Source organism: Ciconia boyciana, chromosome 2 (assembly GCF_034638445.1).
Source record: "Ciconia boyciana chromosome 2, ASM3463844v1, whole genome shotgun sequence".
In the NCBI taxonomy this organism is placed as follows: Eukaryota; Metazoa; Chordata; class Aves; order Ciconiiformes; family Ciconiidae; genus Ciconia; species Ciconia boyciana.
Window position 1 is genome coordinate 71383210 of NC_132935.1, and position 27102 is coordinate 71410311.

Consider the following 27102-nt stretch of genomic DNA (forward strand, 5'->3'; position numbering starts at 1 on the left):
GGGTCATTCTAGCAACACCCCTATTTCCATACCTGCCACCTGCAGCCGACGGCTTCAAACTCGGTTGTACTCATTCTCGGTGGCTGAGCTTTTTCTCAGCAGGAAAATCTGACAAAAATTGTATTTCCCATTACAGAATAACATCTTTAAATAGGTTAAATAATTACATTCAAATAATTTAAAAAAAATGAAATTGGAATGCAAATGAATTCAATCATTCCAATACACATACAATGCTTGGTACTTTACTCTCTATTTAGAGCAGATATACTACCCTAAAGGTATATTCTAGAGTAGATATACCCTAAATATCCCTATTTCTCATAAGAGAGTATTTTGATTATAAGAGAGTGTCAGGGTGTAAATTGGATCAATTCTTGTCTTAAAAGGCGGGTATAGGAAGAGCTGCAAAGTGATGCGAATGTGTTGCCTAAGGATGAAAGGGATGAAAGTTGGATGAAAGGGACCACCTATCCAGAGGGGACATTTACACTGTCTGCTTCTGGCATTCAGCCTGGGTGCTCTAATGGTGCCCCTTTCTCTCTCCAGTGACCACGTAAGGAATGGGACTCCTGACTGAGCTCCTCTGGGTCCCATGGAAGTCAGAAGCTTGAAATAGTTGTAAGGTAGGTGTGCATGCGCATGTGTGTGTACGTGAACTAGAGCTACGCACCTTGACTGTGACAGATGAGGGCAAGAAGCTTTGCACCGCTTGGGTGCTTTGGATTCCCCATCAGCATGGACCTCCCAGGCGAGTGGGGCACCCCTTGCTCATGGGTGCCAGAGAAGGCAGATTTTGCCATTTCCTGAACTGCTGCTGCCCCATTGCAAGATTACCTCTTCTGTCATCAGCAAAAGCAGTGCTATCTGCTGGGAACTGGGAAGTAATAGGAAATTAATAAAATATCCAGAATTATAAATGAATCAAACTGTCATTCTCAAACTTAGAAATGTTTTTATTAAATATTTTAAACTTCTGCATGAAACAAATAATATTGGTGGCTTTGTGCAACACAGTGGCATGTAAAGTAAAAACAATTTAATGTGCAAGAGAAGTCAGTATTTAGTTACCCTTCATGCTGCCCATGCAACCAGAATGATTGCACATGGAAGAGCCACTTATGGCAAGTCAAGCGCAGTGCATCCCCAAACAGAGGACTGCAAGCCAGTTTCAAACAAGCAGGCTTCAAAACCAGAAGGAGGACAAATGATTTGCCCTGGTGCCCCAATCACTTGCAAATGTGGCTGTTTTGCTTCCAGGATCCAAGCCATTAACTCTTCACAGTGCATTGCATTGTTAAGTAAACAAATGTTTACCTGGAAACAACACATAGTTATCCTTTTATGAAAATAGAATTAACTCTGGATTCTTTAAAAAAAAATATTTTTACTTTTCTCACTGACAAAGCATTCTTCCACATTTTTAAAATGGTTTTATGCTGAATACTTTAAGTTTCCATTAACAGAAGTCTCAGATGTGGAGATCATAAGGCCCGTATGATCATTTTTTTTCTGACAGCAATTTCTGATGGCTTTGTAGATGGCAAAGACAGGGATGACCAAACTAGGCACTCCAGCGAGGATTACAATAATAGCATACACCCAACTGGGGTATTCAGTCTTCTGTGTTCTGGGGAACTCCTCCTGAAAGAGCAAATGATTAAGTTGTAGAAAGTCATGAGAAGCAAATACCTGGGAACATGCTCATATTCAATAATTCAACAGATCAAAAATGCAATCAGAACTAGCCACAATGTAGCTAGCCACAATGGTACAATAATTTGCCAGTTCCACAGCAGTTTCCAGCTCAAGGGTTTCCAGTCTCAGCTGTTTTGGACTTACTTTTACTTAAAAGTGATGGAAAGAAGATGGCGAGAAAGAAGCAAGAGCCAGGAAGGGAGACTGGTGGGACTGCTCCTGGCACACTTCCCGGGCACAAAGTAGTGTGGGGCCGAGGGGGCTCACAGGCTACCAGGGCTTGGTGGCCAAACAGCCTTTGGGTGGGAAGGCTGAAATAAAGGGTGCGGGAGGGCTGAAACATTGTTAAGAAGGAAGTGAGGTTGCCAAGGAGAAGAGAGCAGAGCAGTCCCATTTCCCCATCTTCCTTTCTCTCCCTGTCTCTGTCTTATGAAAATAAAAATTTATCTTTACAAATTAAGTGTGCTGCATTACTGTTTCTGCTTTAAGGATGGCAACTGGTATAAGGCCAGAGAACAAAAAGCAGAGCTAGACAGGCAGGGAAGAGATGGGGTGGCGGAGAAAATGATGGGACCCACATTTTTTCTAATATGCCCTTCTCTGTACCACATACAGCTTTTTATTCTGCAAGGGGAGGAAAGAAAAAGTAGGTAACTTATTGCTGCAGTTATGATTTAAATCATACCAATACATTTGGAAGAGGAAAGAAGAAATCTTGATATTAATGTTAATTAATTCCTTCTCTCAGTGATAAGTAACCAGCAGTACTGCAGTTCTGTGATTTTAAATGCACGCAGAAACAAGTGCAATATCAAAATGGCTTCACAGATTTGGTCCTTCATCAACATAGAAAGGTTGTGACATTTCCAGCTCTTCTATAATCCCTACCGAGGAACTGACACCTGTTTCAGTCTTGGCCGACAACTGGACTAATGCTTTGGTTTTGTCTACTTCAGAAAAGCTACTCAGGTGTCACTATAGGCCAGTTGCAGGCATCACAGCTGAATTTAAGACTTATTTTTCTAAGCGTTACTTTTCATTATTACTTTCTGTCTTGTAGTAAGTTTTTTACCGGAAAACTGTTTCAGATGGGAGATGAATATAACTGACTATGACTCTTACATTAAAGAAGAATAGATAAAATAATTCTAAATAAATATTTTGGTTTTATATACTTACATAGTTAGGGTCCCAAACACTGTAGAGCAGTTCTTCATTGACTTTCACCACAAAATAAAAGAAGAAGATAACTAACATAATGAGAGGACTGATAACTCTCCAGGTAACCTGCCAGAAAATATTGGGCTTGTGTCCAATCATGAACTCAATATCCTTGTTAAACCTAGAAACAAAAACAGGAAGTTTGGGACAGTAAAAACCGGTCAGGATCAAAGGGTGCCTGCTCATCAACAGGGAAGTCCAAACTACACCTCGCTGTGCTTCCAAGGACTTGGCTAATGTCAGTGTGAAACAAGGATTAATAACAACATCAGGAGTTAGGCCTAAGTAGTTCAAATTAAGGCAGATATCGTTGCAACTACGTTCAAAGTTTTTAACTCATAGTGCTCAAAAGTAAGTCAGGAAAATCATTTTTGGAAATGTACTTTTTTCAAGAAGTCTGTGAAGCATATGAGAAATAGTTTTGACACAGAAGAGTCAATGCAGACGGACCTTCCCTATAACATATTGTGGTATTGTTTCATTATTTTTTTGGTAAGCATCTCAGAGCTGCATAAGTTAAAAGGAAAGACACAATATTAAAAAAGAGCAAAAGCAAATTGGAGTAATTTTAAAAATTAGATTCTATGCATAATGTTTGCTTAATTTTGATATCTACCAGTTTTCTCAGGTTGAGTACTGAAACAATATTTAACTTTACACATTATTGAGAACACCTAAAAATTGTGTTCTTAACCCCCCAAAATTTGGGTTATTCATAGAGCATGCAGTGGACAGTGGGGCTAAAATGTCTCCACAAGAAGAAACAATCCCTGCATTGGAAGTGATACTGTCTGTATCAGTCCTGAACCAATTTATGACCTCTACCTATGATGCAGCACCATGTGCACACATTTCTTAAAAAATAATTATTTTGGAAGTTTGGGGCTTCTACTGTTAGTCCTCTTGTTTGGCTTTCCTGCATATCCTATGGGGATAAGTCTGATGGGACTATTAAGTTGGTCCTACAGCTAGGAACAACACACAGAATTCATTTGAGTCTCAATTACTACATAAATTTATTTTATCTTTTCATCCCTAACTTCTAAGATGTAGGTATCATTCTTAAAATGATATGGAGCCCCATGTCCCGACTGCAGAGCGCGTCCAGCTGTAGTTCACTTGAGTGTCACGGATAACACGCAGGTTGTCCTCCAAGCAGGAGAGCCATCTTTTTACCAACAACCCTTTCTCAGAAAAAGGTCACACAAACTCATCTGGAGCAGATAACAGCGCCTTTGGGCAGCTGTAATAAGCTCTGTACTCAAAGAGGGCTACAGCGATGTGTACTAGCCAGGAACACAAAAGTTTGGTGTGAAGCTCTTTTCTGGATCAATCCCCACCCCTCTATGGCCTCAACCCATGTTTGTGTCCTGGGGATAGTTTTAATTTGACTTTGTAAAGTGTTCTGAGATTTTAAAGGGAAGGAAAAGTGATCAGCACAGACTTTTCTGTCCTTAACAAATGAAAATAAGCCTTCTTTCTCTAGGGTACTCCCTGTGCTCGTCTAATCTACCTACACTGATTCATGCCTCCTCAGGTAATATAAAACCCTAAGTATGGGAAGATGGGCCACAAGGGCATTCACCCTGTCGCCAGGAGCAGCACAGCTGGAGGGTCTGGCACAGGTTCAAGCAAAACCTATGGGTGATTAAAGTCCCCACGCTTTTGTCATCTTTCTTACATATTAATTATGAACAGAATGATGGTGAAATTTGATTTATTACATCTCTAGAAAGTTGATAGGATAATTACTCACTGCTACAACTGATAAAGTCCTGAATCTATCAGCTAAGAACGTATCTCAGTAGCCTTGGATTTGCATCCTGCTGTAAAACAATATCTGCAGCCTGCCTGGAGATCCCTGCTTTGGACAGTATCATTTAGCATTCACTTCAAACACTCCTGGGATATACCTCTGTTTTAAACTTTCAGCTCCGTGCCAATGTGCTTGTACTTTGCTTCTGCTAATTAAATATTTAATGCAATTATTCTGAAGAATAATTGCACTGTAAATGTCACCATATTTAAAATGTAAATGAGCTATAGTAGCACTTAGGTAACTGTTGCAAATACGTACATTCTGATGCCTACTTTAAAAGTAAATTATTTGCATTCATATTATTATACTCTAGGGCACTTGCTAATGCTTAATATTTTCTTGCAATATCTTAGGGATGTGCGTATTTTAGCTGCTATAGGCTGTTATAGAGCATTATCTATTATAATGTATTAATAAAGTGGAAAGCTTTCATGTACAAATAAAAATCCCCACCGCACTCTTAACAAAGCATTTTTTTTTTTGTTGAGAACTATTTTAGAAACCTAAATCATATAAGCAACCCTAAACTACAGTTGCATAATTTCAGTGATTTCAATAACAGAAATTCTGTGCACTGAGATGTAGCAAGACTGCAGCTATACAACTCATCAATTTATGCACTAGTTTCTAGTAATGTTTAACTTGAATTTCATACCTGTCTATTCCATAAATGTAGACGACTGAAAACATCTCAAAAAATGCAATTATTAGCAAAGGAATAGAGCCAGCAAAACTGTCAAATAGAGCCAGCCAGTAATTACCAGACTTCAGCACAAAAATGAAAGCTATCAAGTAAGACCCCACGCAAATGAGACCTGTGAAAAAACCAAAACAACAGCACATTTAGGCAAAGAAAGCAAAAGAAAAAAAAGGTAAGATATTTTCCCAGTAGCTAGAAAGCTTTATAAGTAACTTTTAGTTCAGTTGCAGCCTGAAGGTAACCACTTTATTTTTTAATGGTACTCCGAGAAGGCCTGCTTCTATGCAGGTAAAATGGCAAAACTCTCCTAACATTGCACGGGTGGGAGATGCTGCAAACAAAATGGGAGAAGGCTGAGGAGAGAAAACAGGTCCTCTTCCTCCTAGTTGGTGGGACAATGTGGCACTGAGAGAAATCCTGCCTGGGTGAAGGACTCGGGTCCTCCAGCTTCCCAGTGGAGGAGATCATGAGCAGGCTGACATCAATCGTCAATCGTGATGAGCAATGACGTCAATCATGATGAGCAATGACGTGATGAGCAATGACGTCAATCACCATGAGCAGGCTGACGGGCAAGCCACGGGGTGAGCAGTTGTCTGCAGGCTCAGAAGGAGCCTCACAGGAGCTGCCCAGTTGGGGGACATGAGAAAACCTTCAGTAGGTTATCTAGGAGTCTTAGGACCATGTCAGATCAGAAAGTAGATGGGTAGCGGGTTGATTTTTCAGCATACAAACTATTCCCTGGGGAGGGGGGAGGTCACTTGTCTCTGAAAAAGCACTTACCAGTAACAAGTTCCTTAGGCACTTTGGGGGGTATAACCTGGAGATCTTGCAAAGGTACAAGCACACCTTCCATATTTCCAAACATAGATGACAAACCCAAGCAGAAGAGCATGATGAAGAAGAGAATGGACCACAAAGGTGAGACAGGCATTTTGGTGATAGCTTCAGTGAAGACAATAAAGGCTAGGCCAGTTCCTTCAACTCCCTGTGGAAGATTTCAGAAGCTCCGAAATTAGGCTAATTAACATTGCACAGCACAGCATATATCGGTATTCACTAGACTTGGTGTATGCCACCCCATACCACAACACTGATGCTTTTTGTTTCCACAAACACCTCCTAATGCAGCAATATATTTAATGTAATTATAATACAAAGACCCTTTCATGGAATTTTATGGCCGCCTATTTTCATCTATAATTCACCACCTTTTTAACCAGAAAAAAAGGTGCACCCATTTAATTCTTCTTGTAACTTCTTTCACCCCGGTGTCAAGGTCCATTCTTTCTGTGTTGTGACACTCTTGTACTGATCAGGACAGGGCTTGCTCCAGCTGCTTCCTTGCTCTGGTAGTCTCTTCCCTTGTCATCTTGTCCCACCACGGCTGCAACCAGCTAGTTCCAGAGAAATGCCTGCTGCTTTTTTGCCAGCTACATGAGGCCAGCCTAGAACACTTGTGGTCTTAGTTACTAGTCTGACAGATTGCCAATATTTTTCAGAGGAATTAAGCAGTTTATCTCTTCAAAAGCAAAATGGGATAAACGAAAGTAATTCTGCAGTCCAAGAGCATTCCAAGCCAATTGCAATCAATCAGTGGAAATATATAAGAAACCAACAACCTCAGAAGAAAAAGCATTAGGCAATTAAAAAATTGCTATGCGTTCCTACCATATTTATGGTATCGATATGAGTCAGGGTGTTAAACTTACATCAGTCAGGAAACTTTCCAGATTACAGGATTCAAACTTCAGGCTTGCAAAAATCGCCGGATTGGTCATGTTACATAGCTGCTGCATTTGTTCAAAGTTATCTTGGGTTACATTACCTTCTGGCAGATCAAATGCATTCATCAGAGTAAGAATATTTCTGAAGAAGTGAAATACAGGTAATTTGAAATTATTTATTTGTAAGCATCCTCCGGATTCCTTTTCATCATCAAGCAAATTATTAAGAGCACGATACCTTGTATAAAGATACAAAGGAAGCAATGTTTCTGTTGCTTAAGATCAGATTTTGAAATTGGGAAGCAGTTTTGTGCATGTGCAATTCTTTCTTTCTTCTTCCAAGGTGAGTCTGATACTGTCTGATACTGATGACAGCTAAATGGATGGGCACTCTAGGGACCCGTGCAGAAGTTAGGTGCCCGTCTTTGCACTGCAGACTGGGCACCAGTTCCCAGACTGGGCAGCTTCTGGGAATGTGTAAGGTGTGTGCAGTTAGGCATCATGCACTTTTACAGCTGATGTGGAGAAACTTGACTGGAACCCGCAGGGTCTGGCAGCCCCAGTTAGAAGGGAGTCTGAATTGCTCTGGTAAAATTGGATACCTCTGACGAGACACAAGCATTTAAGCTCTCCAGGAGGCACCCTAAATACAGAGCTGACACAGGGACCAGGGTATATTACATTCATGCCATATGTCAGCTCAGATTACTGCGAATTCTGTTTTGTTTTTTTGGTTTTTTTGGTTTTTTTTTTGCAGAGGTTCTAGACAACTTTCCAGTGGTTGGTAGAGCTTCATCTAATGAAGTAAAATGGGAAGAAATTCATTAACTAGTTTGGGTAATTTCCCAACGTAGCACGCAGAGTCACTAGCAGTACCTGAGGTGCCCACGCTGTGATCCAGCTGTGGCCAGGACCCTGCAGGACTGTCAGAACTGCCTGGCCACGGGGAGCTCTCTTAAAATGGGCAGCGCTGTCCGTGGCTCATTGCAAGCGATCTCCGAGGCAGAACTGCACAGTTTGGCCACTATGTCAGGAGGCCTTTCAGGATTTGACATCAGCCATAGTAGAAATAGCAGCAGCAGCAGCCTGGTGTCCTTTTTTTGTTTGTTTGGTTTTGAAGTAATGTAAAATCCAGTTTTTCACAGAACCAGTTTTATTGAAACTTGCCTTATCCAGTTAAGTAAATACATTCCTTCAGAACGTGTTTCATATCCATTGTTGCAAATGATTGATTTTTCACATTTACCTCTAAAACTATAGATATTCTACCATGTTTTAGTGAAATAATGTATTACAAACTGAATCTACCTTTATGTCAATAGAAATTGTACATAAACTGCAGTTATATTTGAAAGAACTGTTTCAAAAAACCACATTAAAATATGGAATATCCTCTTCCTCCCTTGTTACTTTTTGGAAAAATCAGAGAATAATGTAAAATATGGTTGCTTACGCAACATCTAGGAAATAAGGTGGCTCAAATAATTGTCACTCCCTATGGGGTTGATACCATATGATTTAAATTTTTTGAAGTAATGAGTGGTCTGATACCGTGTGGGTCAGGAGCTGCAATTGTTCAGAAATAATAAATCCATTATCATCAGGCTAACAGAGCTGCCTCAGCCAAACAAACATCTGTATATTCTGGGTCTTTTTCCAATAACTTACCTGTCAAAACAGTCATCGTATCTTTCTGTGGCTCTGAATCCAATGATGGAGTATATGACAGTTGCTGCATAGACGGATGTGAAACCATTAATCACTGAGATAATCAGGGCATCTTTCTCACAGTTATTGCTGCAATTCAAAGGGAAAAAAAGAATGGATTTCAAACACATCCCAAATTAAATACTAAAAACTGCCTAGCAAGACTAACAAAAAAGTAGTCTACAGACACATAGGTACATCAGTATGCTCTCTAAGAATATACAAGTACAGCTGTTAAAAATAGATTTAGTGAATTAAAACTTGGCTCCTTAAGCAGTTTAATAGCTATGCTTTTTTTCCCCCGTCAAATAATTCTATTCATGAGGAATAACTGCCTGAGTTGTTTCCATGTCTGGCTCATGGAAACTAAAACATGAAAGGCAAAAAAGTATGTCCTTTTCATGCCTGGCATGCATGTGTGCAGACACACATTGGCATAAGCTGTATCTTAGCTGCTGGGGTGTTCTGCTGCAAGGTGAAAGATTTGGGTTTAAATTCAGACAGTCAAAAGGGAAAAGTGACCAAAAGTTTTCATAACAATTTGTTATGGTGAAGTTGCAGTAGCCAAGAGCACTTGGGAACAGTTTTGTTTGATTGTTGGACAAAAGATGGTTCAAAATGTCCTCAAGTTTTGGAAATATGATGGAACATTATGCTGATAAGGTCGGACAGACAAGCTATTACATTGTGGAAGTTAAACTCCTTTGTAGAGACTTCTCTGCTGCGGGCACTTGCCAGCACATCTGTGCTAAGATGAAAAAACTGCAGAGCCAGAAAGAGACTTTCATCTGAGAGTGAAGATAAAGAATCAATATTAAATTAGTTAATGGTTTTATGAGAAGGCTGTAAAGCTCTAGATATTGTATTTCTCTTGGGCAAGAGAGGACTACTGAGATTAACTTGATGTTGTCATATTTAGTTTTCTGATCACCTTCAAGAGGAGAGGAAAGACAAGCCAAGACCTGTGACACTGTCACTTTTCCTCATTTATAGCATTGCAAATAGGTCTCTAGTGGTTGGAAGGCACTGAATTGAAATTCCTTGCTGTACTCTCATGTCAGTTTTTTCACTGTAACATGAGATTCTCAATGACAGGCTTGATAAAAATATTTCTTCCCTTCAGAGAAAGGAAGATGCTCAAGCTCCTCCTCATTATGAATGACAGAATCCCTGATGGCACTGAAACCTCACAGTGTTTCCTGAGGTGTTGGTCCTCCAAAACCATCTGGGAGCAGAGGCACTTCAAGGACTTTTCAGCTTCCCATGCTCTGCCAGATGCACAAGAAGCTGGGAGGGGGCACAGCCAGGATAGTTGATCCAAACTGGCCAAAGGGCTATTCCATACCATATGATGTCATGCTCAGTATGTAAAGCTGGGGGAAAAAGAGGGAAGGGGGGGATGTTTGGAGTGATGGTGTTTGTCTTTCCAAGTAACCATTACGCGTGATGGAGCCCTGCTTTCCTGGAGATGGCTGAACACCTGCCTGCCCATGGGAAGTAGTGAATGAATTCCTTGTTTTGCTTTGCTTGCGTGTGTGGCTTTTGCTTTCCCAATTAAACTGTCTTTATCTCAACCCATGAGTTTTCTCATTTTTACTCTTCTGATTCTCTCCCCCATCCCATCGGGGGGGCGTGAGCGAGCGGCTGTGTGGGGCTTAGTTGCCGGCTGGGGTTAAACCATGACAGTCCTTTTTGGCACCCAATGTGGGGCTCAAAGGGTTCGAGATAACAACAGGTTTGATTGGAATGTGCTAGATGGAATTTATAGCAGTTATTGCTGGTTAGCTATTAATTGGCAGGCTCCTGTGCTTGCCATGGGGCTTGCTTGCCTGACTGTATATTAGAGTCTCGTGCTCATTAGTGGCTGCTTTTTGCTTACGCTGCTTGCTGTACTGCTGTACTGCTATCATCTGACTCTGCTGTGCCTGGGAACATTTTGATAACAGCAATGGCAATGCACCTGGGCTGGCAGATGGCCAGGGCATCGCTGCTGCTTCTGTGCTGCTGTACTGGCCAGGCTGGAACTCCAGTGTGAACTCGAGTCAAAGGGACTGCGACCTGCAGATGAGTTCATGAAGGAGCAGGACACCCTGAGGCATCTGTGGCCGTGGATAAGTCCACACCAGAGCAGGTGTATCTCGAAGCATCTGTGGCTGTGGTTATGTCTGTGTTCCAGCAGGTACACCTCTGAAGGGATTGTGGCCCAAGGATAAGTCCATGCTGGAGAAGGTACAGTTCGCAAGCCTCTGTGTCTGTGGATAAGCTCATGCTGCAGCAGGTACACCTTGAAGCATCAGTGGCTGTGCATGAGGTCATGCTGGAGCACCTCAAAGTGTGTGGCCATGGATAAGCCCATGACAGAGCAGGTACGCCCCTGGAGGGACTGCAGCCATGGGTAAGGCCATGTTGGAGCAGGTTGACTTCTGAAGGGACTGTGGCTGTGGGTAAGGCCACGCTGGAGCAGGTATATCTCTGAAGGCATTGTGACCCATGGATAAGGCCATGCTGGAACAGGTGCACCTCAAAGCAACTGTGGCTGTGGATAAGTCTATGCTGCAGCAGGTATACCGCTGAAGGGACTGTGGCTCATAGATAAGGCTCCCCCTTGGAGCAGGTACACCCTTAAGGGACTGCACTCTGTGGATAAGTCCAAGCCAGAGCAGAGGCAAGGGGAGTTCATTGCAATGTTAAACCCTATAACATGGCCCAAAGGGACCAGGGGTGGAGATTGTAATGGAAATGCCTTTAAAGTGTTGTAACCCAGGATTTGAGTTGCATGTTACAGGAATTACTATAGCAGGAACCACCTGAACCAGTGGAGGATAAGTCTTACAAGAAGCAGTGCAAGTGCAGCAGTGACCTGACCTGAGCTGGCTTGGTGCCCAGTAACTCCACACAACACACCACCTGTCCTGCCCTGAGTGACCACCATAACAGATGGAGCCCAAAGTCATGGACTAAATGAACTCAATAGACATTTTGTGAACATTTGTGGACATCTTATGGACATTTTATGGACATTTTACAGGGGTGGTCCATAGACTAAGGGAATGATATCTGTGTGTTCTATCAAAGCATGGGAAGGAGGGTGGTGGTTAATGAGGTTGTATTGGATAGTGTGGTACCTCAGCAAGATATAAATGGTATGGAATAAGGGGTGGAGAAAGTGCTGAGTTTGGCTGGAACAGGTTAATTTTCTTCATAGTAGCTAGCATGGGGCTATGTTTTGGATTTGTGCTGGAAACAGTGTTGATAACACAGGGATGTTTTCATTACTGCTGGGCAGCGCTTACACAGAGTCAAGGCCTTTTCTGCTCCTCACCCCACCCCACCAGCGAGTAGGCTGGGGGTGCACAAGAAGTTGGGAGGGGACACGGCTGGGACAGCTGACCCCAACTGACCAAAGGGATATTCCATGCCATATGGCATCATGCTCAGCATATAAAGCTGGGGGAAGAAGAAGGAAGGGGGGGACATTTGGAGTGATGATGTTTGTCTTCCCAAGTAAACGCATGATGGAGCCCTGCTTTCCTGGGGATGGCTGAACACCTGCCTGCCCATGGGAAGTAGTGAATGAATTCCTTGCTTTGCTTTGCCTGTGCACGCGGCTTTTGCTTTCCCTATTAAACTGTCTTTATCTCAACCCACGAGTTTTCTCACTCTCACTCTTCCGATTCTCTCCCCCATCCCACCGGGAGGGAGTGAGTGAGCGGCTGTGTGGGGCTTAGTTGCCGGCTGGGGTTAAACCACGACACCTTCTTTCTAGCCTGCGCCACCATGTCTTTCTGCAGGAAATCATCCAGCACTGAGACCTGAAATCTTTGCTTGGGAGTGCTAGGATCAGTCAGAGATGTGCCTTACATGGCTGAGGGGATGGTGCCCCGGTCCCAAGTAATTATTGTGTAACGATAGGGCAGAAGTGGATATGCTTCATTTGAAAGAATGAAATATTCATATCAGATTTGGCTTTTGCCTGGCTACTTACTGAATAGAGTTGTAACTGGAGAATGAAATGAGGCCTCCAAAGGCCAGGGAGAAAGAGTAGAACACCTGAGCACCCGCGTCCAGCCATGTCACTGGGTTAGCCAGCTCAGTAACCTGAGGCATCAGACATACATACAGCTTTAAGCATATGCGACATTGCTATTTAGACTGAATAGGAGGGATTTAAAACAATAATTAAAACAAGAACATTAACCATGCAGAACTCACCATTTTTTAAGAATGTTAATGAATAGGTCAATACTTTTGTCAAACTTACTTTTTTTTTTCAAAAATAAAACCTATGTGTAGGTTTTCTACAAGTATTTTGAAAATTGATAAACAAGTTACTTTCCATAGCTGGCAGCTGCCATGCCTGTGTCCAGAAAAGGTCTTTATTATTTAGCATTAATAATGACCATTCAGAGGTCTTCTCATGGAAAATGAAAACCCTTTTAATTTTGTTTAAAAACTGTTGTATAGTTAAACCATTCTCTTAGGTCTTTTGTCCATATAGCCATACTGATTAGATGGGTTCTCCTCCCAGCTAGACAATTTGTGCCTTAAACTTAGGCTCGTCCTTAACTAGAATACAGGAAAATAAAGCAAGCCCCCTTACAGCAACCCCATTGCATTGCTCTGTGATGATCCTTCCATTGTTTATAACAGAATTTGATGGGGGGTGGAGAGAGAGAGAGAGAGAGAGAGAGAGAGAATGTGTGTGTATATGTATATTTTACATCCAGTGCAAAGGACTCGCCTCCCAGCATCAAGATTTTAAAGGTGTCTGAGGGAAGCACCAATGGAGGGGACTAATTTTCAATCGGTGGTTAATTACAGAGAGAACTACATCGTGTTTCACTAAGGGATGAACCATGCAGTGACTTACATTAGGAGTGAAGAGATACACAATTCCATTGGTTGATCCTTTCAGCGTCAAGCCACGGATTAGAAAAATGGTAAGGACAAGGTATGGAAGAGTTGATGTTACATACACAGCCTGCGCAAGAAGCACGTAAATAAAAGACTTAAATAAAACAGAACACTTGAATAAAAATAGCCCTGCAGGGAAGAAAAGAGGGGAATAAACAAGGTACTGTGACTAACAGTAATGGCAAGTTTCAAATGAGTCACAATTAGCATACTACAGAAAACTATGTTCAAAAGAAACAGTATGTACAGTACATTTTGATAACAAACATTTTTACAGTTATAGTGGTCTATTTAAGACAAATTGTCATTGTTGAAATTCAACTCAGATCATTCAAAAACAGCATAAAAAATAATCTACAGCCTGAGATCAGGTTGATGCTGCCGATGCAAGGATGGGCTGTTAGGGCTTTGCTGGGCAGCAGAACATTGGTCACTCTTTTAGAGAGATAATATTAAGGACTAGCACAAACCCAAATAAATCTGTACATGTATGTTTTGAAGAGAATGGCCATAGCAAAAAGACAGAGTCCCTCAATCCTGCATTAAAGGTTAATATTAACATTAAGGTGGTAACACCTAAAGAATGTTTTACTAGGACCTATAAGGACAAGGAAGCCAAGTTGCTCACAAAAATCTCCACATAAATCAACTCAACTCAAATCAAATTCCATTTCATACAGCTTCCTTCTTCAAAAAGCAGCCCCAGTGATGACACATGAAGTTTTAGACATGCTTTTACTCACAAAACAGGCAGTTTCTACAGTCTGATTAAGTCTGTATGAATAAGGAATCACAACAGCATAATGCATATCATCTCATAAAAAACCAATATAGAGTACCTTTCCCGTTGTTTCGATGCCTCTGATTGTGCACACGTACAGTACACCCCATGCGCATGTTAAACATAACAAAAGCCACCACTGTATAGTGCCTGAATTGTCAATGGAAGTGGAGATGTTTAATGTTTCTCTGTACCAGAAATAATCCACAGGAGAGCTCTTGGCACACTCTTCTATGTAATCTGTAAGCACAAAATGGTTTTCATTCTGTATGTCTTTTACATACTTGAAAAAAGGAAGTTAAATAATAAACACCAGTGTTCTAAATTATACCACCTAATGCCAGTGAATTTGTTGTTGGCAAATTTCAGATTCTTAGAGTCTGGTTTCATGGAAAAATGAGAGATTTAAAAGAGAGTTGTTTAACAGGGATTTTAATACAGATTTTATTGTTATTTCTGTTAATTCAACCATGCAGATAAAATTTTTGAAGCTCACTCGAAGAGTCTTCTGTCTTTATAATTTTTCTTTTTTCGTACAAAAATGTGAGGTTAGAAGCCTCTTGTGCCAAAGAAAGCATGGAAAGGATTTCTGAGCATAAATGTATGTATATTGTATGGAATATTTTTTTTAATAGAAGAAAAGCATTTAGGCAGATGTTTTTCAATTATTGTATACTTCGTACCTCATCTTAAAAAAAAACCCGAACGACTTCGGGCTTTCCACCTGCATCCTGCTCTTTCTTGCCTGATGGAGTGTGGGCACCTGCCCACAGTGTCCTGCAGCTGGGCGGCTCTTCCCCTCCCACAGCTCCTTTGGATCAGCAATACTTTCTTTCTGTTTTGTGGGGCATCATTCAAGGTCTTGTCAGCTCAGGTTGGATTCTCAGCAACCTGCAATGCACTGACCTGTGCAGTATTCTGCTTTGGCCTGCCCTTATATGAGGCTTTTTATATTTATTCTGGGAGGAGAGGAGCAAAGCTCTCTGAAGAGCTGTTCACTGACCCACCAGAAAAACCTGTTTCATACAGTTTCATGCAGGGCTGACTATGGAAAACAAAGCTGCTGTCACCAAGCAGTCTCCAAGGAGCTATAGACCGTTGTCATATTGAGAGATACAGGTGTTTCACACGGATTATGCATCTCTTTTTTTTTTTTCCTTTTCAATACGCTAATGGAGGGCTGTTGGTGAAGAGCTGGGTGAAATACATTGTCCAAATCTGGAAAATGTTAGTGTTTATGCTAGAATTGCACTTTGTGAATTTTCCGTTTGTGAACACATTTGTCAAGATCGGACGTGAAGTTTCATATAAAAGGTCAAAGTTTGTCTCAAAGATTAAGCATTGATCACATTTTATATAATGTGAATTTTTACAAACCACAAGTATTAAAATAGCAAAATGTTCCTGACAGGACTGCCATGCCTTACTGTTGTTTTACAGAAAAAGGCTCAATTAGGCTAATTGCTAGAAACGGAAAAATGTTCTGCACAACAAAATACAATATTTCATAAAATATACCTGTTCTGTTGTCATTGAGAGGACAGCTACTCCAAGGCAGGGGCTCTTGGAAGGAGTTGAAGAAATACCACATTACCCAGGCAATAATGGTATTATAATATAAACCCACCAGGAAGGATACAAACATTGCCGCTATGCCTGAAAAAAATAAAATCAGAACGCAATGAAAATTTCAATACTCTTAGTCTTCAAGACATGTCAAAATATATGGTATGAGCCTCAACCTTCCCCTACTCTCCTCCCCACCCTAATTCCATGGTTTATGGCCCTTCCCCTCTACTCTTTATTTTGGATGTAGGTTTAATCACTGTGAATTCGTTACCTAAAGGTTGGACAGGTGAGTCCTACATAGAAGTACAGCCTAAAATTACTCCGGGACTGAAGCTGACACCCACTTAGGAACCAACATTATGGGTGGACTAACTCCCTACAGCCACTACACAATCCTCTTCACAGCCTTGCCCGCTGATACCTAGGGAGTTTGGGATGCTGGGTACATGTAAAGCTCCACTGACTTGGGATTTTGCCTAAATGAGACCCAGATTGTCTTCCCCTTCCACAACGTCACTGCAGAGGTCAGCAGATGTGTTTGGCTAACTGTTGTTGTATAGGATGGATAGCTGCCAGGAGGCACAATCTGTGAAAAGGTGCAGGATTCAAGCTGGTACCTCTCCTTCTCCACTTGCTCGCAAGTAATCAACCTCTGGTGACTTCTCTGGCAGACAGTAAATGCTAATGATTAGCTCCTGAGGGCCGTTAGGTTCTGAAGGAGTTTGAAAAATTCCAGATGCAATTAACAAATACCTTCTGTAACTGATTTACAGATGCACTGGATGCCAACAACAGTCCTAACTGGCTGTGTTTCTTCCCTTTCAAGTGTGTGGCAATCACAGAACAGCTGAAGTGGGAAGGGACCTCTGAAGGTCATCTTGTCCAATCTTGTAGGTGGCTCAAGCAGGGCCACCTACAGCTGGTTGCCCAGGACCATGTCCAGGCAGATTTTGAATATCTCTAAGGATGGAGACTCCACAACCTCTCTGGACAACCTGTGCCAGTACTTGGTCACCCTGCCAGTGTTTCCTGATGTTCAGATGGCACCTCCTGTGTTTCCTGTGTAATGAGGTATCTGTGGAGTTTTTAATGCTGTGTACATCATGCTGCTTTTACTACATTGTCAGATAGAGTGTTTGAATACTCAGAAGTCTAATACAGATGTGAAGAAGTATTTTCTGCAGAATACTGTCTCCATGGCTTTTAGCATGGTACCTCTCTCAGATGTTAGAAAGTACATTACATGGAGCTGAAGTCTGGTAGACCAGCTTAGAGAAAGATTCAACTATTATTTATCCACAGAACAGTTACAGAACAAATTTTTGGCACACTTACTTAAACATTCATCCTAATGGTAAAAACAGACAATATTGATAATACAGAAAATATCTCTGAAGCCCAAAATTGGTGTCAAATTAAAGAAAGGTTTTAACTGGACCCATAGTACCTGGGAACATGGACACAAAATTGTCATAATGCCTTATCATGATTAGTGTGACCTATCCATGGACAGTTAGGGAATAGATCCTGGAATCTCTTATGGAACACTGGAATAAAATCCTCAAGCTTTGCTCTTAAGGTTATCAGTTCAGAGACTTGTGCTTTCTCAGATGGCTTTTTGTATCCTCTTCAGACTTACCAACCCCTTTCAGGGTAGGGTGGATAGAGCTCCAGACACCCACACTGCCTTTCCTCAGCCTTTGACCAATGGCAAACTCAAGATGAAGCAGGGGGATACCCTCCAGGACTAGCAAAATCAGGAAAGGGATCATGAAGGCTCCTGAAATGGTTAAGAAAAAAAAGAAGATATTTCCCATCAATGAAGTACTACAATAAAGCACAAACTTCAGTTCTGGGGGCTTTTGAAACAGCAAGCGAGTTGTAAGCATACTTGTGGAAACCCATACCCAGTTTCTGAACAATGCTTTTGCCTGATTGCCCAAGCAGGAGACTTCATTACATAAGTGGTTTCAGGCAGGAATTCTTATTCTTCCCAAGTGACAAACATAAACACAAATTATACACTCCCAAGGTTAAACTTTGAAGAAGCCACCTTTGGATTGCAAGTGGAGGAAAGGTAGTCACTTTCTTGGAATAACTTCCTTTTTTTTCTGCAAACGATTATGGTTTTATAACTGTGAATCATGCAAATTATATGAAGTAGTTGAATGAAGTAAGCAAGATGCCTCGAAAGATTAGGCAGGAGCCTGGGGCTGTCTGCATAAAATAGCCAATAACTTCCTGGCAACTGTGTTCAACTGCTTTTATGTTTTAGTAGAAGAGATCTGAAGTTCAGGGTTCAAACCTTGTTAATTATGAGAAGGCTGGTTAGTATAGGACAAGTTTTTAAAATTAATTTTTTCCTGAATAAAGTGTACCTCGGACATGGAGATAACATATAACACCACAGTGGAATACCAAAGTGCAGAGTCAAATGCTTGAAAATTGCTACATATTAGAATTATGATTATCTATCATTACAAAAAGTCTTTAACTTCCTAATCATAGGCAGTAAATAATCTAAGTGCATTTAAAAAATGCAAAACAGTATGTGACTAGTTCAGGTTTGGGTATTTGCTGACTTTTTCCTCATGTATGCAATGAAAATCAGATAACAGTGAAAGAGGAAATTTGAAGAATGTAAACTATAGTTTTGAATTCAAGGCAGTTGAATGTTTTTTCGAAGAGCTGAACTGTATGCTTTTCTGCTCTATGGGGTATCTTCTTGATATTGTCTGCACCAGAGTTTTAGAAATGATCATTACTGCAAAGTCTTCATTTTCTGTTTACTTCAATAAAGTCTGCTGAAAACAATACTGTTGTATCAAGTAGCCACTATTATAATGAAATCGGCCAGCTATGCTTTTTGCTTTCTACTTCTATGGAATTCAAGTAATGCTAGTTACTCACCTGTCCTTCATTGACATTTTTAAGATTTACTAATCAAAATCAGTAGTTTTGAATACACAAAATGCTATTCAAAATGCCGAGCACTTGGAAAAAGCACACGCCATGCATCAGGTTGAATGACTGATCACTGATGCACCAGCAAATACATTTTTTGTTGAAGCCAGTTGCCAAAGGTAGCTGTATAGATGTGATATTCTCAGACTTCAGTAAAGCATGTCATTCAGCAACACAGAAACTTCTTACTAAAAATTTAATACTTTTCAAAATCAGTGTAGCTCATCTTGTATGCATGAAAAATGATCTATCACTGTAAAAACGGAGACTGACAAACTGAAGAGGTTTCGAAGGAGAGACGGAAGAATAAATTACTTCAGATATATTTCTTTATTAGTGAAAAACTGAAGGACTTATTATGAATTGTTATGTGTAGATAAGTTTGCTAAACTTCCAACTCTGCTGACTCTTCCTGTGTTTCTTCTGTGTCAGTCTGTCACCTTGGGAAATGGATAATATGGACATCATCACCAAGGAGGACAGTATCCCATTTGTTTTCTTCCCCACTTCTCACATCTCAGCTACATTCCCTTTTTCAGAGACCATGTAGTCCTTGCAAGAACAAAAGCCTTGCATTAGTGGAGAGCAGCTACTTGTTAGATCTAGGAGCCTCAAGCTGGTACTCTTTCACCTTGGAGGAAAGCGGCTATCTTGTAATGCCAGAAAGGAATGAAGGGTGGTGGTCCATCCTAGATTTGAGGAAACTGAACTCCTCTAGTTGCAAATTCAAATTTAGCCCTGTGGTCTTAGCTGAGATATCATTACAAATGGGATCAGTGCTAAAGCAATCACTTCCTGACTCGTGTCTTTCTGAATATGTATTTTCACATCACAAACATGTGAAACATATAGGGCATATTTCAATTTTAGAGAGACTAGGATCACTGCCAAAACACGGTTCTCCTCCTCTGTCTTCCCACCACGCCAGGGACTTCTATAAAATTACTGGCAGCAGGAGCTGCTAATGTCAGATGTAACGGGGCAGTCCCCTCTCCATGCCTCGTTGACTGGCTGCTGAAAGGCAACTACAGCAGGAATGGTGATGTACTCTTCAGCTGCCTGTGTCCTGGAGTCATTGTTGGCAAAGCAAAAGTCTTACCCAACTCTGGCAGAGGTTCTGGGATTTGTTGAAACTGTGTCAGACTCGGTCACTGCAAGGAGCTGGCTCCCTCTGTCCTTTCGGACAGTTTCTTGCATTTCTAAAGGTTTGTCCCATTTTGTCTGTATGGACTTGCTTAGCTGTGCTGGAACATGCACTGGTGTGCATGTAAGGGCCCCTCTTCATCTGATTAGACATGCAGTGCATGCAGATTTGGCTTCGAAGAGTTTGTTCTCTACTGATATCCCACCCTATTTCTGTGAATAACACTTCTCCCAACTGTTTTATTCTTTCTTTCACAGAAAACAGCTTTTTTGCAATGTACGCGATGAGTCCCCTCTCACTGTTGAGATCCGTCCCCCTGCATCCCGATGGCTTCCTTCCTACATGGGAGGGTCAGTGGGACAGCCTCCACACACAGAGCCTCTGGCCTTTCACAGAGACAAAGTTACTTATCAATGTGTGGAGCTGCAAGCAGCCAGAAATATGCTGTGTGCTCCAACTTCATGTCAGGCAGGCACACAGTTTCCCTCCTGTTGCACTCTGTCCAGGAGCTCTCATGAGGGTAAGATGAGATAAGGACAAGATAATTGTGTTTATACCAGCAATTTTTAGTTCCAGAGCTTTCTCTCTGTTTTAAGCCCAAGATACTTCCCAGAAGTCTGAAACCTGACCCTGCAGAGTTTGTATGGCTGCTTTATCTCGATCTTTTATTTTTACCTCCACTTTCGGATGCCAGATAGGTCTCTGTTGTACCACAATCTCATATCTCTCTAGTAAAGCCCTTCCTCAGCATGGGTAATTAAGTCCAGAAGACAGATCTGCACAGCTACATGATCCAAATACTCCAAATACTCCAAATACTCCAAATACATCTGCACTCAGGGTAAGTCCTCGTCACCCTTTGAAACTCAACTTGCAGTGATTTCAGATCATCTCTTGAAACTCAAGAATGGACTGGCACCAGTCTAAGGTGCATTGCTTAACCATCTTTGCTCCTAATGGAGACGTCACTTCTTTTTCATCAGGTCACAGTAAGATCGCTTAAGGACTTGATTAGAAATTCTTCCCCCGGTCAAAGATCTTGTTGCGTAAGGCAATACACAGCCTTTATAGTCCTTTCAATCTATGACCACTTGTTTCTTATCATACCTATCAAAGAAAATATTTTTTTTGGTAGTTACCATCTCTGTTAGCAGAAGGGAGGGAAGATCAGACCGTTTTCTATGAAGCATTAGAAGCATTTCCTTTAGAAAGCATTCAAAGGTAGTCTCAACTTTTCACTTTCAGTAGAAAGCAGGCTGATTGATATTCTGATTTGGTCTCCGTTTTTTCCATGCTTGAGACATTCTTGCAAACCTTAAATGCAAAGTGCCCCTCCACTCACACAGCTCTAGCAGTCTGCGTAGACATCGTGCCTCACCCTCCAAGACAGCGAGATTCAGCAACAGCACTGTCCCTACACCATAACTCTCCCTGTGGACAGCACAGTGGATCAAATTTGGTGCAAGACTCTTAGAACTGAACCATCTTCTGTGGTGGATATGCCACGAGTGCTCTATCAACCTCAGGGGATTTGCTGAGGTCTGGAGATACTCGCAGAGGTACCTTTAGTAAGATGTCATAAAAGAAGTCTTTAAGCATGACACATCTTTGACAGAGCAGTCAAATAAAGGGACTCCATGACCTTCCTTGCGCAGCCACAAAAAGGGGAAAGGATGCCTTTCGTGGAGCCATCTATCAGTGAAAAAGGTGTGCTGCCCAACTGTGTGCCCACAGCTCCCCAGCTTCCTCGCTACCTTGGAATCACCGGGAAATAACTTTCAGGTTCTGGGACGGGCACAAATGGAGAAGGTGGGTCTCTGTCCACCCTTTTTGTTATCACAGACATAAAGTACATGGTGTGTGTATACACCTGCAGAATCTATATCCCTACGCAAACAGATACAGCTAAAACATTTCTAGCTTGAAGGGCTAGCCATGTATAGTATGGTAGCTCTGATGAGTTAAAAATGCAGGGTGTGCCATGTCAGAACTGGACAAATAAGTAAAACTACCTATATGTAACTGTAGGAATATTGCTGTATTTTCAAGAGAAATAAAATGGCAGTTCTCACTTATGTATGCCACTTTTTTCTCTTTCTTGGGTTCCTCTCTTTCCAGGGTTCAGTTCTAACAGCCAGCTCAGAAATCCAACTCTGCTGTATTTTCAATTTCTCTCAATTTCTCCCCAACCTTTCTGAAAGAAACTATAATGAAAAATAAGTGATAATGACTCGGCAAAGCTGCTATATGGGGCATTAAAAAAAAAAAATCAATGCTTTTTAAGCTGTCACAATTTTATGAACCTAACAAATAAACCAATGATCTGAAAATAAATGCTGTATAGGTGTACATAAACAATGAGTAATCTTCCAGTCTGAAAACCTTACAGCTGAGATTTTAGATTCTCATCCTGTTTCAGTACTGTATTTCAGAACACATAACATTTGGTTTGAACATCTGTATAGCTATTACTCTCTCTTTAATCTAAGAGTTTCTACTGTGAAATTGGAAAAATTATTATTGCTTTCACATAATTCCTCATAAAGGGAAGACAGGTAGACTTCAGACAGAGATGTTTTTCTATATTACCATATTCTTAGACCTCAACTGTAGTGAGGGTACCAGTACCAGGGAGGAACTGCTGATGTCATTACTGTCACTTCATTCAGTGTGGCATGCACAGAGATGAAAAAGTTCTCTGTCACGCAGTGGCAAGGTTTACTGCAGACATATGTGAGCTGTAGACTTAAAGACTTTTTTTTTATCAATGGTTTAAACATTAAATATACATCCTCTTTTTTATAATACTCATCAGGGATGAAACAAAAATGTTTAACAGTTGATTAAATGACATGTTGCTCAATAAAGATTAAACAAAAGCTATGTGTAATGTCAGAGACAGCTATCAAATGAAAGGAAATTTCAATCTCATTAAGTTGATGAAAGCACTGAGGCAAACACTGTAGCTTTTACATTGTGTGTATATTGAAATCTAGTTCGCCTGTGGTAATGATGTATTTTACAACTTTTAAGACGTCAAAAGGATAAAATGTGCTTTACTCTACTAAATCTTACTGGGGTAAATATTCCAATTTTTTAAATATAAACGCATAATGTATGACAACAAAAGTAAGTAAATTATGTAACCACCGACTTCTTTTTGTATATTTGGGTATCACAGTGTTAAAACACTATCATAGTGTTGTGTTTAGGAAGAAGCAGCCCTGAAATAATTCTAGATTTAAGTTCAAACATCTGAAAATAAGAGTTATCTATAAACTCAGTGTTCCTAACTACCTTCACTACAGTCAATTTACAGAGAAAAAATCCACCTTACTTGAAGTCCAAGTACCACAAGGGTAAATTTTATACTTCACTATAGTCCATTTATGTTTCATGAGGGATATAAAATGTGCAAACACTGATTCACAAAGTTAGTGGACATCCAACCTCATTTGGGAGTGTCCTTCCTGAAATACCGACTATCTATACCCTTGCTACCAGACCTCACCCGCGCTAAATGTCTCCAAACTTTCATCCATATAACTCATATTTCAGAAAGAAAGAAGTTAAGATAGCAAAGCCAACCCTCAGAAACTATTTTCATGAGGTAGTCTATGCAACCTTGATCCTGCACGCACCTTATGAGAGAACCTCTAATTAGATGATTACATAGGACTTTTTCTCATCCTCTGCAGATATTTACTGCGTGGTAAATAGCTGTGGTTTTTTCTATCTCTTAATGCATGGCCATAATCCACCATCATACCCAAAGTGAGCTTTAGGACTCTATAAAATAATCATGCCAGGGACAGACTGAGGAGCAGCATCATCCCCATCTCCAGTGAAAGAGAGCAGCAGCAGGGATCCCTGCTACTCTGCACGCAGAATTCAGTGAAGACATATCTTGAAGACATGAAGTGTGAAGACATACACCATCCAGGATAAAGGCACTGGAAAGACTAGGGGAAAATGGAGCTTCCTCAGTGCACCCATGAGTGTGGTGTATGCTTTGTATTAGTTAACTTGGAAGAAGATGCATAACGTTGCAGTTTTCCCCTACTCTGTTTACAGAGGCCCATCTGTGTCCCTGAGTGGGCCACACAAATGCAAAGATGAATGAATCGTCTTGACCACCATGTTGAATGGCAAAGACTAATGCAAAACTTGTCCAAAATGTCTAGTAAATATATATGTCCAACTGGAGGTAGCTGAAGCCAGACTTGAGTGTCTGTGCAATCAAAGATGATGCAGAGTGCTGCATCTATTGGGTGTTTGCTATGCTGTGAACATGGCTGAATGGGAATTAGAGATGCAGGAGCCAGAAAAACCTCATCAGGTAGGAAATGTCTCAACACCAAAATATCTATCTTCACAAATAAGAACTTCAAGATCTGTTTTTACAATACGGATATTCACATGTTCAAATTCAAAGCCATCCATCCAAAGAACAGCAAGAGCCATTTTCTTTTCTGATTGGAGGGAGAAGTTGGAGAACAGAGGCTGTAATGAGAGGATGGCAGTGGTGGCCGGAGCTGGATTTAGACCTACCAGGAGAGGTTGAGGTCCACTGTACAGCAGAGAAGGAGGAGGGATTGTGCAACAGCTCTCCACCCTCATGTGCGATGAAGTTAAGGAGTCCTTTCTAAGAAGCCACGGGAAGGCATTGCTGCTCACTCTTACGTATTGATATGAGTCACAGCATTTGGTGTTATGCAGAAGAATTGATAGAGAAAGTAGCAAGACTGGCTACAGGGACACATATGTGTACAGTAGCTCTAAGCCCAGAGCCAGCTACATCATTTCTTTGCTATGTACTGCCTTTCAACTTCTGCCTAAAATTTGAGTGAGAGAGTCCTAGGGAAGCAAGAAGCCAGGGATAACTGTTGTTAGTGTTCCTGAGCAAGGACAAGTCACAGGATGATAAGAAAGAAAAATAATTGCTGCCAAAGGATAAATTAAAACACAGTACTGACAGACACACACAAGCAAGTCATAAATCTTCACTGACATCAGTTGGAAAACCATGATCCATACCAAGTTCTTTGCATTTGTTGGATGTTCGTTTTTCAGCTGCATTTCATACAGCTAGAACACAAGGGAAAGGAAAGATAGACAGAAAAGCAGGAAAGTGCCTATAAATCAACCCTGGGAAACAGGGCATGTCCACTTTCTAAGACTAAGTAGAAGAACCTGAGAACCCAATGAGTGCCATGAATTTTGGGGGTATCCATCCACTTTTTCAAATTAATATTGCCACAGGCAGAAAGGTGGTTATGATTTTTTTTGTGTTTCTTGTAACTTTGTTACGAGAGTTGGCTGTGCTGCAAATGACCTTCAGTTTGCACTGCAAACTCTAAACACCAGCCCATGTTAGAAAAATCTTAATGTTAAAAGCATCTCTTCTTGCAACTGAGTCATCTGTTGTTAAACATCCCTGAGTTTGTACCAGCAACTCCCCACAGAGCCCTCCTTGGTCCCTACTCTAACTAGGAAGAGCAATTTTTAAACATCTCACTGTGTACATTTAATGAAAATTATTTTGAAATACTGTTCCTTAAGCCAAAAGTTTTATTTCAAAGTCAAACATCACAAAGGAACAAACACTTTTTACACATATCCCAGAGTGAAATGCAGATAACAAGTAGATAGTGAGCAGAAAAGACTGTCAGAAAGTGAGAAATTTATGTTGTCATATAATATTTAAGCAATGGTTCAGCTCAAGATCATCTTTAAAAACAAACAGCAAAACAGTGAAACAAAATTTTTAATATGGTCATTCAGTCCTAACCTGAACCCTAAGGGGTCACAGTAAATTATATGGTAAATAGCATACATCTGGATTTTGAATGACTTAATAACACCAACTGCTAAAAACATATTCTTAATGTTAACTACTTTCACACTGTTACTCCTATCATAAATTACACACACACTGACCCTATAGCTGATACACAGATCAGTCCAAAACCAATGAAAATCCTATTATGAAAAGATCATTTAGGATAGTGATCAGAATCATACTCCCAAGTAGTTTATTAATATTTTTAAATATACGTTATATATATGTATGTGTGTAAAGTAACATTAGTTTTAGATTGAGAAAATATACTATGTACATGACAGTGCAAGACTGATTTGATCAATCCTGTGTCCTGACATAAAAACAGTCCCTTCCTTTTCTTCCATCACTAACATGACTTCAGTGGGTGTTCATAACCTGTGAAATAACCGTCTCCATTAGACAGTCTTCTAGAGATGAACATCGCTGTTCTTACAGGAACTGACCAGTTCTAAACATATTCCATTCTTTGTTTCCCAAAAGAGAGATTAAACCTAGTTCATAGCCAAAGTTAGTTAAGATATATTAAAGACATACCTCCTCCGTGGCTCTGACAGAGATACGGAAACCGCCACACATTTCCTAAGCCCACACAAAACCCTACGCACGTCAGCATATACTGAGCCTTGTTATCCCATTTTGGTCTGGAGTCTGCCTCTTCTTTCTCAAGGACCTCAAGTTCTGCATGGGAAGGTATCCTGTCCTCCAGGCCAGGATTGGGCAACTGTAGCTTCACCATATTTTAAATTTCCTGACTGAAAACGCTGCCCCAGCGAGGAGATAATGAAACAGGCAGCTAGTTAGAAATCTGCGCAGAAACAGAACATCTATTTGCTGTCTTCAGCTATATATAGTGAACCTTTGGCACTAAACTTGAAAGTGCAGGCTTGTGGTAAAAAGAAGCGTCAGCAAATCATTCGATTGACCAAGTCAGCTCTGACACTTATTAATGCTTTATCTGTCAAGGTTTTATGGAACATTCTGTTCATCTAGTAGAAGACATTGATTTCAGCTAA

The 27102-nt window shown here is 40.8% G+C and overlaps 1 protein-coding gene across 1 annotated transcript; it reads right to left on the reverse strand.

The window, feature by feature from the left end:
* Nucleotides 1-1434: 1434 nt before the first annotated feature.
* LOC140646968 (sodium-dependent neutral amino acid transporter B(0)AT1-like) lies at nt 1435-26825 on the reverse strand. Its single transcript, XM_072851333.1, has 12 exons — nt 26624-26825; nt 17776-17916; nt 16086-16223; nt 14626-14807; nt 13743-13853; nt 12858-12970; nt 8834-8962; nt 7151-7307; nt 6222-6426; nt 5394-5553; nt 2878-3040; nt 1435-1644 (listed from the first exon to the last, which is right to left on the reverse strand). The coding sequence occupies exons 1-12, from the start codon at nt 26823-26825 to the stop codon at nt 1435-1437; spliced, it is 1911 nt and encodes a 636-aa protein (XP_072707434.1).
* Between the last annotated feature and the right edge of the window lie 277 nt (nt 26826-27102).